We start from the raw sequence: 16,648 nt of genomic DNA, 5'->3' as shown, positions 1-16,648 counted from the left end.
CCGCTTCTTCTTCTTCTTCCTCTTCTCACGACCATTTCTTCTTCTACTTTTCATGTGTCAAATCACCGCCCCTCCATAAGCAGCTTCTTCTTCTTATTCTTTCTCTCACAGCCTGATTATCTCTCCACCACAAGCACCAATCTCCACCATAAGCACCACAAGAATCAAAACTCACAAGCACCAATCTCTATCAACCCATAAACACTGACTCTGTCGACCCACAAGCACCGATCTCGGCCGCTAGCATCATCAAAACCCATTTCCATTGATCCACAAGCATTGATCTTTGTCGCAAGCATCAATCCACAAGCATCCAAACCCATTTCCATCAACCCACAAACTTTGATCTCTGTCACTAGCACTGATTCACAAGCAGCCAACACCAACACCAATCTTTCTCTCTCTCTCTCTCTCTCTCTCTCTCTCTCTCTCGGTTTGTCCGTGTGGGTGTGTTTGTGTATCTCTGTGTTGATTTTTTTGTGTGGGTGTGTTTGTGTATCTGAGGAAAAAGATGAGGAGAGAAGTTTGAGACTGAGTTTATTTTGCACATAGAGAAGAGAGAGAAAAAATGTGCGAAATTGTGAAATTAATAAAATAATAGTATGCATAGCTACAGTAACCGTGTATATATGCACAGTTACTGTAGCAAATGTGTAAATATACACAATTTTAGAATGACTGATGTGAGAAGTTTTGTGACGTAAATGTGTAAAATTAATCTTTTTTACTATCATGCAAGAGCTTGTGCAAATGCTCTTAGGACTTAAAATAACTTCCAACTTTTTAATGCAAAGTATCGTACAAGCACAGCCTTGAATGTTGTTCATATGATTTCTTCACATGTTCTTTATTGTTTATCACATGTTCATGCATGATACTAGATTTGATCTTAAATTCATATCCAAAATATAAAAAACATGTTAATTTCATAATTTTCCCAAATTTTTGAATCTAGGATATCACCATGCACACACATTTAAATTCAAGCAAGTAGCATGCCAATTGAACTTAAACATGCAATTGGTATGTTGATTGATTGGATGATATGACATAAATGTTGGCTACTATAATCTAGAAAGCCAATTTCACTTGGCAAAGTGGGTGCCTAACACTTTCCTATCTTGTAACATAGCCTATGAGATTAGATCAAGGGTTAGTAAACCAAATACTTATCCATGTAATTTTCAATCTCTAGATTGTAACTAGGACCAAAGCCGTGTAATTTCCTATGATCAATGTACATTCATTTTCAAATTTATAAAAAGATGAATTTTTCAATTATGGTTTTCTTTTTCTTTTTTCCCCAATAATTAAATATGTGTCAACTCTATTGTAAAACCCTTAATTTAAAGGGAAAATATAGTCAGTTGAATCACCATTTTAAGAGGCTCCAATGTGAACCCATCCATTCACATGGGTTTGGCCCAAACCAATCAATTCAAAATGGGCCGGGGGCATGGTCTCTCATAGATACGCTCCTCTATATTATGTTTGAGTCTATAAAGTGTGACAATAAGCTGATATTGTCTGGTATTATCATACCCATCATAATAATAGGTAAGGTAACAATTTGATGATTGGTGCTATCCTAGTCTTTTTAAGGTGTGATGCAAAGTCATCATTTTTCTTGGTTGGAGCCTTTTACTTTCTAATGATAAAAAACCAAAACTTGTGGCATTTGAGAAAGCTGCTCACAGCCTAAGCCCAAAAATTGTGATGGTCTCCATCAAGAACTATGAAAAGGGTGAGAGATATCGCTTTGTTCTAGCTATAGATTTCAAATGCAAATATAGACTAAAATGTTGAATTATTGTGAAAAACTAGATGAGGCGCATAAGGTCAAACTCAATGATTAATGGTTGATGTGGCGGCTTAACTTGAATTGGGTGATGACATGGTAAGGGTGATGTGGCATTTTGATGATGTGGTTGGATGACATGAAAATTGACGCATTAGGGTTGATGTATCAAGGCCTAGTGGTGACACATTGCATAATGTATGAGGTTTTGTTGGGTGGAGCTTGTCATGTAGTGGTGACTCGTTTGAGAGTGTGAGATCATGTAGTGATGTGTTAGGCAAATGGCTAATTATGCATAATCTTTCACTGGCATATGTTGAATCTTTTCTAGATGATTCCAACAACATTACGTGGATTGTGTTCCGATCTTTTAATCGAAGTGGTTTTTGACTCAAATTGATGCATGGATGACTAGGAGTTGAAATGTTAGTGTTTGAATGGCAATGGAGACAGTTGGAGAGTAATGCCACTAAGGAAAACACGGGAAAGAAAGAGAATAATTTTCCTTGAACCATTCCTTGATAACATGAAAAGACCATATGTCTTCTTCTTCTTCTTTTTTGTATTGTATGTAGAGAATTGTAAATAATGTTCCTTTATATAGGGTAAGGATAAACAATACAACAATATAGTATTTGATGATATCAAAAATTGTTAGTGAGCCGCATGGTTCTTACGTGTTCTAGACAGAACTTGTGAAACAGAAACAAAGAAGATCTTGCAGAAAGTACCGGTGTGGTACCAGCCAAATACCATCTGAAGGTTGTGAGAGTGCTTTTTTCTTTAGCACACAGGCCCAAGGATCCTGGGCCAAATAGTTGTATTTTTGGTGGACTGGGCTTGGTTCACCGCAGCTAAATGGGGGGGCTGATTACGAACCAAGTTGTGCGCAAGTCACATAAATCTCCTCAAGGCAAAAATGCGATTCCTCCTGGTACCCCGGGCATACTGTCGTGGGATCCCGGGATGTATTAGGCCTGTAAGAACCCAGAATCTCTGGTTCTCTGCACTATTAGGATATATATATATATATATATATATATATATATTAATACACATACATATATGTAAGTGAATTTTATGAGAATGATTCAGCCACGAGGATCCTGGCCCCAATTCTCACAGACTTATGCTTTTGCACAAGACTTGTGGGATTTGGAATTCAAGTCCGAGTGGCTTTGCTTAGGCAGGGACTCAGCTTTACAAGCAAGAATATATATGTATTGAGCAGCAAGAAGCAGTAAAGAAATATGCAAAGTAATTGTTAGAAATTCTCAAATCAATATGAGATATTTCATTATTTTTCTTGATTGTGGATTACAAATGTGCTCACTAAGGCGTGATACAAGGTTCAAATAAGTTCAAAAATTACAGACTTTGATGGCTATTCAAGCCTCTAAGACTTGCAAAGTTTGAATCCTTTTGAATCCAAGTATGTGCTATAGTGGCTGTTTCTGGGATACCGGGAGACATTCCTCTGTTTTTCTTAAATTTTACAGAGTTCTAATGACTCTGTTATGATATTCTTCCTACTGAAAATCCTCTGCCTCTTCAACATGGGTTTTCTCTTCCTTTTATAGTGTGTTTTCTAGGGCTCCATGGTACTAGTGATTTCTCTCTTTTACCCCTCAGAGCTCGTGCTGTGACAGTTGCTCAAGGACTGGTCTCTTCCCTTTTTTCTCATAGTTTTCATCTTTTATTGCTGTTTTCTCTAAAATTCATTTGCTGACTTTCCATTCCGGGGCGTCCTCAACAATTAGCTTTCAATCTTCTCTTCTTTCAAGGTTTCTCATTTTTCAGAATTGGCTGTCGGTGTTATTTCCTTGTTGTCATTATTCCCAAATAGTTGGAATCTTTTACTGCTGGGTTGAAAGTTCTCTTCCAGTTGCTTCTACGTATGATTTTCTCATTCTTGGTTCCTTGTGGTACATCTCCTTTGTTCATGAATGTTTACTTTATACTTTCTGATTCTTTGCTGCACCAGTGGGTACTTGAGAAGGACATCTTTGTTCTTCATTTCTTGTATTTCGTGGTACCTTTCTTTAGTTGTCTCAATCCTACAGTAACTGCCCTGCATTACCTGAGGATCCTGAGCGTCTAGCAGCCTCTGGGTATCCCGGCCCTCTAGCAACCTCTGGGTATCCCGGCCCAGTTCTTTCACTGAATTTTGCTGGACTTTTTAATGACCTTTTTTGCTGGAAATCTGAACATAAATAGGGCCTTAATGTTGATTCTTCTTGCTGCTTGAATTGGGCTTTCTTTACTTTTCATGGAATGGGCATTCTTGTGAAATTTTGGCCTTCAACAAAGGTTAAGTTAGAAAACTTTCACAACTCTAAAGTGCCAGAGCTGAGGTAAAATATGCGTACCTTGATTTATGAGGGATTTGGGATTTTTATAGTAGTATAGAGTTGAAATCCGTTCCTTGGTAGAGAGGGTCTTTCATTGTAGGGAAGATCCTTATTAATACGCGTATCTTGCAAGATCCTTTCCTTGTAGGAGTCCTCTTGAGTAGGGTTAACCGTGAGGCGCAAGATGTTTCCTTATATATATACACATTCGTGGAGGCCAAGTAAGGCCATGCCGGACTCGTCACAAGTTTCTTTCTCCCCGTCAGCTTTCTTCCATCAGCTTCCTATCTAGCCTAGGTGTTCTGGTCATCTCACACAGATGTCGTCAGGCATAGAGGTGGAGTTTGTCAGCTTATGATATCGTCTTTCTTGTCTTTACTGAATGCATAAGTAAAGTTGATAGGTTTATTGGGTCCATCGGCTTTATCGCATGTGAACGAGTTTAAACTAATTCAGAATTGCCCTTATCAGTATTTTTTTTTCCCCTACAATTGTTATAATAAAAGAGGAGAAGGGGAATTCGAACTTTAGTATTCCTCATATGTGAGATAAAGAAAATTATTAAGTACTTCCAGAGTACGGTGATGTGGTGTTTTATTCTCTCTCATTCATGGTGAATTTCATCATGAATCTAATTAGTGGGAAGCATTGCTCTCTCCTCTGACATAAGGAGTGAGCCCCACACATGAGACCCATCATGAGGCCCACCCCTTATGTGAGAGAGGGAGTAATACTCCTAAACTATCCAATAATTACTTGAATGTGAGACGAGTGGGAATACATGTACCACGTCACTGTACTTCGGAAACGCTTAATAATTACTCGTAAAATAGTTACAAAACTATTAATACAATAGCATAGTAATATTACAACTAACATTATATTGCACTAATAAGACAAGAGACTTTTTTTTTTTGGTGATAATTTGCAATTCATAAAATCAAAGGAAAGAACATAGGGGGCAATCTGCCTTACAGGCTACAAACAAAGCAGGGGGAGATTATTCATATTGAAGAAATAAGATAAATTAGACTCTAAAACATACTTAGTAGCCGTGTGGGTTGTGGAGTTGCAACTCCTATTAAACTAACAGAAAGAAAAAACAGAAAAAGGACTCAGCTGAAACTATAATATTAGATATAAGAGCTTTGATGGACCAATTCGGGATGGTTCTGCAAGGCATGAAGGAGTAGAGGCAGATTTTGAAATCGCCTTCAAAGATCACATGACTCCACTGTTCTCTCTTGGTGATCTATAGTGCCCAAAGGAGAGCCTCGGGTTCTACTTGGAGGGGGGTCAATACTTGGTGAGCCTGGCCTAAACATTGAGCACCATGCCCTAATGATTTCATGCAACTACTACCAAGGCTGCTTTATATAGCTTGACAAAGCTGCATCGGTGTTGATCTTGACCCAGATAGGTGGAGTGGGCATCCAAGATTAGGACACCAGATGGCACATGATTAGATTCGAAGTCAGTAGAAACTAGAGAGAATTCAAGAAATTTGTTGCGAATGAGCTGAATGGAGGATTGTAGGTCAATAGGGCCCTTAAGTTGCAACACAAGATTCTTGAGCACCGTATTTCTTTGAGTGTTAAGACCATGTTGAGACAGATAAGCTAGTGTTCTTTTGCTTGACGTAGAGATTTCCGCGGGTTAAGAGGATAGTGTTGATAATATCCTCGGAGGAGGTAACATTAAGCTCATCCACTTCGAGATCCCCAGCAAATAGAGAATCAAAGAGCTTTAGCGACTGTACATTCAAAGAAAAGGTGACAAGGTGTTTCAAATCCCTGATTGAAAAGAACACAACAAAGGTCGTCGATAACTTCTTGATGCATGAGTTGATCCCTTGTTGGAAGAGTATTAATGCCTAACCTCCAAAGGAGCATTTTAGTCCTATGAGGTGCTTTGAGATTCCAAAGCTTCTTCCAACTCACTTTAGGGGGGTCAATGGGGGTGGGTGGGGTTTGAGAAACTTGGTAAGTTAATTTAACAGTGAAGTTACCCTACAGATTGAGCACCCAGATGAGTTTGTCTGCTGTTGGTCTGGAGGGAATTGGAATAGAGAGAGTGGCTTGAGCGGAAGAGGGGCCAAAAAGTTCGTTGATGAGATTGGGCTTCCAGCAACGTAAATTTGTGTCAATAAGTTGGTCAACCTTGAAGGGGAGGAGTGATAGATTAGGGACACAGATCTTGGGGTAGGAATAAATCATTGTATCCTGGAACCCATGGATCTTCCCAAACATTAACATCAGCTGTATCCCTAATTAAAAAGCAGGCACCTTCAACTATAATAGTCTTGGCTTTCACGATTTCTTTCCAACTAGCTACGGGAGGCAGATTTGGGAGGCTTGGCATGTGTTAGACTTATAGTTAAGTGATTAAATTTACCATTTCCTAACAGCTTAAACTTTTGAGACAATCGGTAATTTAACATGGTATCAGAGCAGGAGATCCTAAGTTTGATCCCTAGCTTTAAATTCACCATTTCCTAGCAGCTTAAGCTTTTGGAACAATCGGTAATTTAACAGCATGAAGCCAATCTTGCCTAACCTTGTAGTTAGATATGAGAATTTCCATGCGTTGTTAACGCTCTTTGCCTTCTTTAAACTGAGCTCACCAGCACTCTTTGGGTAGCAAAGCTTGTCCCAGGCTCTCTATGCAAGATATGGACACTATTGCATGTAACCAGTAACCATTCTTACAACAATAATTTCATTAAAAAAAAAAAAAATCAGTCAAAAAAAAGAGAATGGCAACTACAACTATTTGCTTTTTAATATATATATATTTTTTTAATGTTCCCAAATTCTAGATTTCTAGATGAAACTTTTTTCATTCTTTTGATGGTCAACTTTTTACATTTGTAATCATAACCATTTCATAAAAGAAAAATTATGCATCATATTTTTGGTAACATTTGTTCGTAGTTCAGAAAAGAAAAATGTCTATATTTAGGTTTCTGAAAGAATATCCAACCGGGAAAAATAGGTAACTAGCACTAATTTCCTAACTATCTAGTTAGTAGTTAAGGTTTCAAAACTATTTTTTTTTATAGCATCTCGAGTCTTTTAAACTCAATTTTGGGCAATAACTCGAGCATCAAACACTCGATTTCTATGCTCTAATTTCTTCCAACGTGGCATAGTTTTCCACGTGGGTAGACAGAAATCGAGTCTCTAAGACTCGATTTCTAAGGGTTATATATACAACCAAATCAGTGAGGAACCAGAACATCAGGGAAGAAAGCAGAGAGAAAAAAAAAAAAAAAAAAAACTAGAAACAGAGAGAGATCGGAGTGGGTCGCGCGAGCCCAGGCAGAGCGGCGCCTGGGTCGCGCGACCCACTGCGATCTCTCTCTGTTTTTTTTTTTTTTTTTCTCTCTCTCTGCTTTCTTCCCTGATGTTCTGGTTCCTTACTGATTTGGTTTTATATATAACCCTTAGAAATCGAGTCTTAGAGACTCAATTTCTGTCTACCCACCTGGAAAACTATGCCACATTGGAAGAAATTAGAGCATAGAAATCGAGTGTTTGATGCTCGAGTTATTGCCCAAAATCGAGTTTAAAAGACTCGAGATGCTATAAAAAAAAATAGTTTTGAAACCTTAACTACTAACTAGATAGTTAGGAAATTAATGCTAGTTACCTATTTTTCCCATATCCAACCTATAATAAGTAATAACTAAAGAAATTCAGTTAGAAACAGTACTTTACGGCAAACTGAAGAAATCAGTAACTTGAGCTTTCAACTTTTGATTCTAATTAATTAAATGCTATTAACCCCCCCCCCCCCCCCCCCTTAAGAAAAGCACTTTATGAATCGCTGCTTACTCTTAGTGCGGTGGTCACTTTACAAATATAAATGTTTGTGGGGTGTTGGAGGTAAGAGACAGGGAGTTCAAATCTCCAGGAGGAAGTTTTATACACATATATACTTAGAGTAGTTTAGAGTAGAAATTCTATTTTGTAAATAAATAAAAAATAATAAATAAATAATAAAAAAAAAAAGAAGAAGAAGAATTTTATGTAATCTTCACATTAGATTCGTATCAATCGGCATTTGTGAAACTGTTTGTTACGTTAATTTGTTGCGTGCAAATGTTAATCTATTTAGGCTAAAGAATTTATTTTATATTAAAAATGTCCTTTTTTCTTTTGGGCTTTAAAAAAAAGTTTTTAATTTCCTTTTTTTTCCCTTATAGAAAAGAAAGTGTTTTCCCCCTTTTGAGCTAAAATAGGAAGATTTCTTTTTAATTTCTTTTGTTATACACTATTGTCAGAAAAATAAAAGAAACAATGAAAAGACAGAAGTGTCATTAAAATAATGTTGCGGGTGCAGAATTAATAAATGAAAAAACTTTAATTCCAAACAACTATTTTGTTAATTTTGTAGGTTCTAGGTAGTTCAATCGGTAAAGTCTCTAATGGTTGAATAAGAAATCTGAAGTTCAATCTTCACTTATACCAAAAACTGATTAGTGTATCGATCTGATGATAAAGAATTATCATTATGAACTTTATAGGTTAAAACTCTCTCTAAAAAAAAAAAACCATCTCATTTTAATTTATTATATATAGAATTAAAAAGAACATTTATGTATTTTTAGTTACAAATTTTTTTTAATGAGTTATATGGCTTATTTAAAGGGGAAAATGGGCTTTTGCCCTTAATTGAATTTCAATGAAACTCAATTTTTAGAAAATCGAGTTCTAAGTAAGTTTCAATTATCTGACAGGTGCTCTTCTAGCGTGGCAAAAACTTACTTCAAACTCAGTAATCATAAAATTGGGTTTTATGGGAAACTTGATTTTTTTAAAATCAAGTTTCAAAATAGGGATACGATGCTTAATAATTTCAAAACAAAGACAATTTATTGAATATTTTAAAAAATAAAGGCAAAAGTCCATTTTTCCCATATTTAATATACAATTTTGGCCATAATTTTGGTAGGAAAAAAAAAAAATGATGTGAAAGTGACAAATACAAGATCACACTCGAAACAAGAAAGCTGCGGTAAAAATTGTGTGATTGTGTTTACGTTAAGGAGAAGAAGTTAACGCAAAAGTGACAGTAAAAGGCGAAGTTATTTTAGTAGTTAGTTGTAATAGTACGCTACGCAGTTCTTAAATCTCAATTAAGGGACTTCGAATTTAAACTGTCTCTCCCAACTTTCAGGTTCTCAGCCTCACAAAAAAAAAAAAGGCATTCTAAATTTGCCGAATCCCCTGGACTTGTCAATTTTTTTTCCACATTATCAACGTTTTCAATATTTTGGTTTCCATAATTTTGCTGTGCCTTTTGTTTGAACCAAAAAATAGTATTAGTATATAAATAAAAAACAAGTGTGGGTGTCGAAATCGGGAGAGCTGGAGCCGGTACAGGAACCGCAGTCCTCAAAGGCTCCACCCGCCGCCGCCGCCGCCGCCGCCACGACAAACGGGCAGATCCGGTACAGATCCCCATCGTCGGCGGAGCTCCTAGAGGGTCAATCGACATCTCCAACGGAACAACAAAATCTCGAATTCGACAACCACAAAATGCTGAAGCGACCGGGTCTCCGTTACCCTCACGAGTCCTTTGGCGACAAGATCCGCCGCTACAAAGGCGTGTTGTTGATAATTTCGGTCCCTCTTCTCCTCATCAGCTTCGTCCTCTTCATCATGCCTGTCAACAACAATTCAGCTTCCTTGTCTGACTTTCGTAACCGTAAGGTCCCATCGGATCGCGATTCTCCGAGATCATACGCTGTTATTTTCGACGCCGGGAGTTCCGGTAGTCGTGTTCATGTGTTTTGTTTTGATCACAATCTTCAACTTGTCCACATTGGAAAAGATCTAGAGTTGTTCAAACAGGTACATTTCCATTTCCCATTGCTTTTCAATTGGATTTCACAATTGAACAAGTGTTTATTGTTTGGGTTGTTAATAGTTAAAGCCGGGTTTGAGTGCATATGCCAATGATCCCCGGGAGGCTGCGAATTCTCTGCAGACTTTATTGGATCAAGCACAAGCTGTTGTTCCCAAAGATTTGCGTGCCAAGACGCCTGTTCGTGTTGGGGTCAGTTGTGTTTCTTTTGTTAGATATATAACTATACTTTCATTTCTATATGAGTTTTTTTTTTTTTTTGGTCTGAGTGAAATTGGGATTTTTTTTTATGTCCAATGTTAGGCAACTGCAGGGTTGAGGGCCTTGAAAGGTGATGCTTCGAATCAAATTTTGCAAGCGGTAAATCAAATTCTTGTTTTGTATTTTTAAATTTGTTATTCGATGCTTAGATCCTCCATGCTCTTTCGGTAGTTTTCGAGTTATTAAATGGCGTTAAATTTTGCATCTTTTAAGGTTAGGGATCTTCTGAAACATAGAAGCAGCCTGAAATCTGAGGCCAATGGAGTTGCTGTTATTGATGGAACTCAAGAAGGTTCTTACCAGTGGGTATGTTTTCGTCTAAAACTTCACTACTGTCTTGGCTTATTCCTCAACTAATGCTTGAATTTATACTTCTTGGACATTTAGGATATGGGGCTCTTCCCTTCTTCTCTTCTAGGACTTTAGTATGATGAGCAGATGTAGAACTCATGCTTATATTCACTACAGTTGCATTGCATTTGGGAACTAGGATTTAAATGTCAAATTAATATAATTGGAATGCCTAAACTTTAAATTTTGTCATTTCAAAAATGTTTTTTTTTTTTTTGGGATATGGATTTGAAATTTCTTGTTTGTATATTAGAAATGTTTATGATATTGAATCTGAACGTTCTTCTTTCTCGCCAACCTAGGAGTTTTTAAATTTTAGTAAAGAAAAATATATGTGGCTCATGCTCAAAATGAATTTCATTTAAAAAATGGCCTAAGACTAAAATAATATAAGCTATAAAAATCTACTTATCAAAAAAAAATATAAGCTGTAAAAATCTTTTTTGACTTTTATGTCATTGGACATAGGAATTAACCATCTTTTCCATCTCTAACAATCTCATTACTAATGAATAAAGAACTCAACCTCAGCTCAAATATATTACATGTGATACCAAACAATTTAGAAGTTAAGCTGAGTTTTTGCGAAGTTTATACCACTTAGTTAACAACGATCAGCCATAGAAATATTTCTTGCCAGTGTCCATGGTATAGGCCTGTATTACCCCCTTTTACACATATTTGTGTCCTAAGTCTATTAGATCGATTAATTTGGGCCCATATAGCCTGTATTGATATGGATTGAAAACTTTGAATACCCTTTTTAAATAACCTCGAAAGAAGAAGGGAAGAAAACAAAACCCATTTATTGAAATGCAATAAACCCAAGTTACAGAGAACAAGGTTGTTGAAGCAGTGGCTATGGAGTTAACCATGATGAAGCATTACTTTGATGATGGCAGCTTTTCACATGGTCATGCCACTTTCCCAAGTCTACGATTCTATGTTTACACATTTTGAGCTCATTGTTTTTTACACCTTAGTTGTCTAAGCCCCATGTAGGCACTGATTCCCTGTGAACTTGTTAGATTCCAATAGATTGATACTATCTGAAATCAAGGGATTTTGTGCCATAAAGTCAAAGTTGGGTTTAACCAAAATCCAAATCATTACCCTTTTGGAGAGATCCTAAAGTGAGGAATTGTATTTGGGGAGTTAAATTTAAATCCACAATCCGATTTGGCCATAATGCTCTTCTTAGTGGCAGAATTGCCAGTTTGAGAGACTGACTGTCCTTTCCGTTTGAGGTCATATAATGGACTTTTAAAGCTTCTTGTTGACAAAATAGCTCCACTCAAGGTTATCAGAATCGTGATTTGGATGGTAGGTTTCTACAATCCTACGATCCCACTTTGTTCAAATGACCCAAGTCGTTGAGGCACTTGGCATAATTTTGGTTTCTAGGTACAAATTTTAATGATATAATATATGATTTTGTTTGGAAACATTAAGCATGTAGTTAATTTAAATTATTTTAGTTATCAACTTATAATGTTGTTGAACTTGGAACTGGGAAAACATTTTCATTTGCTGTATTGGTAGTTGGTTTCTAACTAATAAACTTTTGATAATTTTTTTTATATATTTTTTATAGTTAAATAAGGGAAAAAAAAATGCAAAATCCTTGGTTAATAGAGTTGTATTCATATAAAGTATAAAAATAGACTGTAGTGATTTTTTTTTTTGGTGATTATTTAACATACATAATCATTACCAATGACTTTTGTGTCTATTTTTTCTAAAGAGAACTAGGATCTTCCTATCCTACGTTTGATGTTCAAAGCCCCTCCACCAATCCTATGTAGGATCCTAATTTTAACAACCTTGGCTCAAACAAAACTCTGTATGTTACTTGCATAGTTCATCATGCATTTTAGATTGCAGGATAACTGTTTCTGTAGCACCACATTTTAGTGTCATCAGTAAATTGAATCAACCTGCCAACTCCTAATCTCTGGTTGCTGTACTAGTTGAGTTCATGGCATTTGCTCGTGCCTTACTGTAGAGATCCCTTTTTATCTTCTTTCCATACCATCTCAACATTGCTCCTTGGAGATTGTCATTACAACCTTGATTTGATTTCCATTATATATGGGTTTTATTATAAAATTCCTGTTTTAAATTTCTTTCACATTAAAAAAAAATTTGCATTTTAATGTAGGAACTATTCTAAATTAAACCTTGACTATTTTTCTTGGACTAATCCAGTTACTTTAATCTGCCCGAACTGTGAAGCTTTTCAAAGTTTGGTTTCACAATCAGTTATTTAATAATCTTTAAGACTTCTGTTGGCAATCAGACTTCACTGTTAGCTTCCCTTCCCATCACAATACCAAGTTGATTGTTGGAAATGATTTTAGTTTGACCATCAACCTTAGCCTATAAGAAATCTTCATTGGCAATTTTCTAAGATCAATGTTAGTTTTATAAATAAATTTTTTTTAGAAATCCCTTTTCTGGGACTGACATGATGAATGCACTATTAATTCTTCTAAATGTAATTTTAGACACATTTTTATTATCCCTCTCTTTTTCTCTCTATTTTCTCCCTTTTGGCGTTTCTCTTGCAAAATCTTAACTAAGGTTGCACCCTTTATCATGCTTTTCAACAATTATATTCCTATCAAAAGAAACATTGTTGAAGCATGCTCATTGCTTTGTCCTCATGACATATTTTAAGCTTAGGACTATATTGCAATCATAAGTTACTACTGCACTTTTTACAATTTCTAGGGTAATTTAATGAAGGCACATGTTCCAGTGGGGTTCCATTTAAAAATTATGAATCTTGAGTCTATTGAATAATGGACCATAAAAATAGCTGGTGTATCTATGATGTGTAAGCCTTAAGCTCATAAGAATATAGTTTTTAATTTGGAATATGGAGCACAAGCTTCTTTATATTTTAGGATGATGGAGAATTAGGGTAAAGAAAATGGGGTAGAAATACTTACTCAGTTCTTCCATTTGACACAAAAGAAAACTGAATGGAGGAAAGTAGGGAAGGAAGGTGTTTTCCTTTTGGGCACAAATTTTGATACACTGTAATTGAAAGGAAGAAGTAGAATTTTGGTGAAAAATATAATTACGATTTTACCCTTATGCAAGGACTGAAAAATTTATTCATAAAAAATAAAAAAGGAATTGCTGGGTATCTGTTGCTTTGATTAACATTGAGTACTTTTGCATCAATAATAAAATGTTATTGACCATATGCAAGGACTGAAACATGAATGAAAAAAATTCAAGAAGAATGTTGCTGCCACTGCAGATTCTTACAAAAATGAATGGAATATTAGCATCTTGTATATTCTACTATAATGGACTATAGTATACATGATTATCCATCTTGTCTTACGTTGCTGATAGCCTGATTGTCTTTCAGGTGACCATAAACTATCTACTGGGGAATTTGGGGAAGGAATATTCAAATACAGTTGGAGTAGTTGACCTTGGAGGTGGATCTGTTCAAATGGCATATGCTATCTCGGAGACAGATGCTGCAAATGCACCAAAGATATCAGGTGGAGAGGATACATATGTAAAGGAAATGCATCTGATGGGAACAAAATATTACCTCTATGTTCACAGGTTTTCCTCTTTCTTTTAGTTAAATTGATTTCATGATTTTATAATAGATGAATTGTTATTGTATTAGCTCATTGGCCCAACTATTGCTGATGTTCCTTGTTTTGCTTATTGAGCAATGTTACGTAACTTCATATTAGCTTCTCATTTTTGTTACAAAATTTATCTTATTATTCCATTGACTTCTCAATGATACCTTGATCTTTTTTATAAGTAAAACGTTTTTATCTACTTTCATCTGTTTATAATTTTTCTAAAACTCCATGTGGGGTGTAACAAGGGCTTTGCATCATGTATACAGTTATTTGCATTATGGCTTACTAGCAGCTCGAGCAGAGATTTTGAAGGTTTCTGAAGGGTCTAGCAACCCATGCATCTTAGTTGGCTATCATGGTAGGTTGAACTCCTTCACCAGGCCTGATTTTGTGACATCACAGATTTTTTAATCTTCATCTCTTCTGTTTAACCGTGTATTTTTGAAACCATAGTGAGTAAAGGTGTGTTTATAATTTGTTTCTGTATATAATATTTTATAAGAAGATACAAATCATGTATGAAACATTAAAGTAAAATTTTTTTAAAACTAAATGGAACATATGGCACGACCTACAATTCAATGTAACTGTTGACTCTAGACTTGTGGCCAGTGCGCTAATTGTTAAACGACAAGGACTTTAGATGTGTAATCAGGCGGCTCTATGTGAACATTCATGGAGAAGAACTGTTAAATTACCTATTTTTCTTTTGTTGATATGAGTGTAGTAGGTATTCAGGCATGGTCAATAAAGTCATATGATCATTGTTAATTAAGTCAATGCTACCCACTTTTCTGTTGACTGTCATAGTTGATCTCTCTCTCTCTCAACTTTTCCTTTCCCTTTCAATGTTCTAATGTGGATACTTAGAAAATTTTGTGGATTGGGTAACTGTTTTTAGAATTTTACAGCCACATGAATCTGGACTGATTGAAGCATATTTATTTAGCATTGACAATTGAAGAGAGAGTGAAACTGTGTGTGTGCCTTTGTATTTTCTCAATTTAAAGTTTCATTTTTTATTTTCTACAAGGGACTTACAAATATGGAGGAACAGAGTATAAAGCATTTGCTTCCTCTGGCTCAAACATGGATGAGTGCAGGAGGATAGTTTCGAATGCTCTCAAAGTTAATGAATCAACATGCAAGCATATGAAATGCACATTTGGTGGGGTATGGAATGGTGGGGGTGGAGATGGACAGAAGAATCTCTTTGTTGCTTCATTTTTCTTTGACAGGGCAGCTGAGGTAAGCAATCACCCGTGATTTGGATGCTTGAGATATAACAATGAAAAAGTTAATTTGTTTTACTTTTATACTTATGCATAGTAATGCTGACAACTTATCTACACATACAGGCTGGCTTTGCTGATCCAAATCTTCCTATCGCGAAAGTTCATCCTGCAGATTTTGAGGAAGCAGCTAAGCGTGCTTGTGAGACTAAACTTGCGGATGCGAAGCGCATATATCCACGTGTTGATGAGGCCAATCTCCCATTTTTATGCATGGATCTTGTGTACCAGTATACATTACTTGTAGAGGGATTTGGTAGGTTGCAGTCACATTTTAGTTATTTGTGCAAGTTCATGATGATATTTTGTCCAAAAAACTAACATTCCATGCTTTTTTTTTTTTTTGGCATAGGTCTGGATCCATGGCAGGAGATTACATTGGTGAAGCAAGTCAAATATCAAGATGCCCTGGTTGAAGCGGCTTGGCCACTGGGCAGTGCCATAGAGGCTGTGTCATCGTTGAAATAATTGCTACTGACATCATCAGTTAATTTACCCGTTGAGAATTTTGGAGGCATGTGTTTCTTCGGCATTATAGGTTTCGAACTGAAGTATCCACAGTTGATGAAGCTCAGAAAGTCAGTATTAGTTTGAATTGGAAATTGGATTTTGGTCTATATTTTTGGGAATAATGGGAGAGTATAGATTCATTTATCTTAATTTGTAATTATTTTTATACGAAATATTCTGATTTATAGCTTCTGAGAAAATGATTCCATTCAATTAGTTCATTTAGTTTGCCCAGGACAAACAAAATGGTCATGCCAATTCATTGTTGTCTTGTTCTTTTTTACTTGAAGTTGAATGTACTCTACTTTTATCTTTTTTTTTTTTTTTTTTTTTTTTTTTTTTTTTTTTTTTTTTTTTTTTTTCTGTGGGTAAAATTTTAAAATTTCGACCATTTCTCAATGTGCACACTAGTTATATGCGTGCATCTCTCCTTTGAAATTTATAGGTTAGCCTGAATAGTGATTCACATGATGGTTGGATGACGATTTAAGACGAAGCGTACGTTTAGAATTAATTTATTTTGTTGAAATTGAAAATTTTTAATTGAGACTATTACAGATAAAAGTAAAAGTTAGTTAAAATAATTCAATG

At 35.8% G+C, this 16,648-nt stretch overlaps 1 protein-coding gene across 1 annotated transcript; it reads left to right on the top strand.

The window, feature by feature from the left end:
- Positions 1-9,282: 9,282 nt before the first annotated feature.
- On the top strand, positions 9,283-16,346 carry LOC115953594 (apyrase 1-like). The gene is made up of 9 exons (XM_031071329.1): positions 9,283-10,007; positions 10,084-10,212; positions 10,324-10,380; positions 10,495-10,587; positions 14,018-14,223; positions 14,522-14,613; positions 15,289-15,503; positions 15,614-15,803; positions 15,900-16,346. The coding sequence occupies exons 1-9, from the start codon at positions 9,693-9,695 to the stop codon at positions 16,013-16,015; spliced, it is 1,413 nt and encodes a 470-aa protein (XP_030927189.1). The 5' UTR covers positions 9,283-9,692; the 3' UTR covers positions 16,016-16,346.
- Positions 16,347-16,648: the final 302 nt, after the last annotated feature.

The sequence above is a fragment of the Quercus lobata genome, chromosome 7 (genome assembly GCF_001633185.2).
Source record: "Quercus lobata isolate SW786 chromosome 7, ValleyOak3.0 Primary Assembly, whole genome shotgun sequence".
In the NCBI taxonomy this organism is placed as follows: Eukaryota; Viridiplantae; Streptophyta; class Magnoliopsida; order Fagales; family Fagaceae; genus Quercus; species Quercus lobata.
This window is presented reverse-complemented; position numbering and strand designations above follow the sequence as displayed.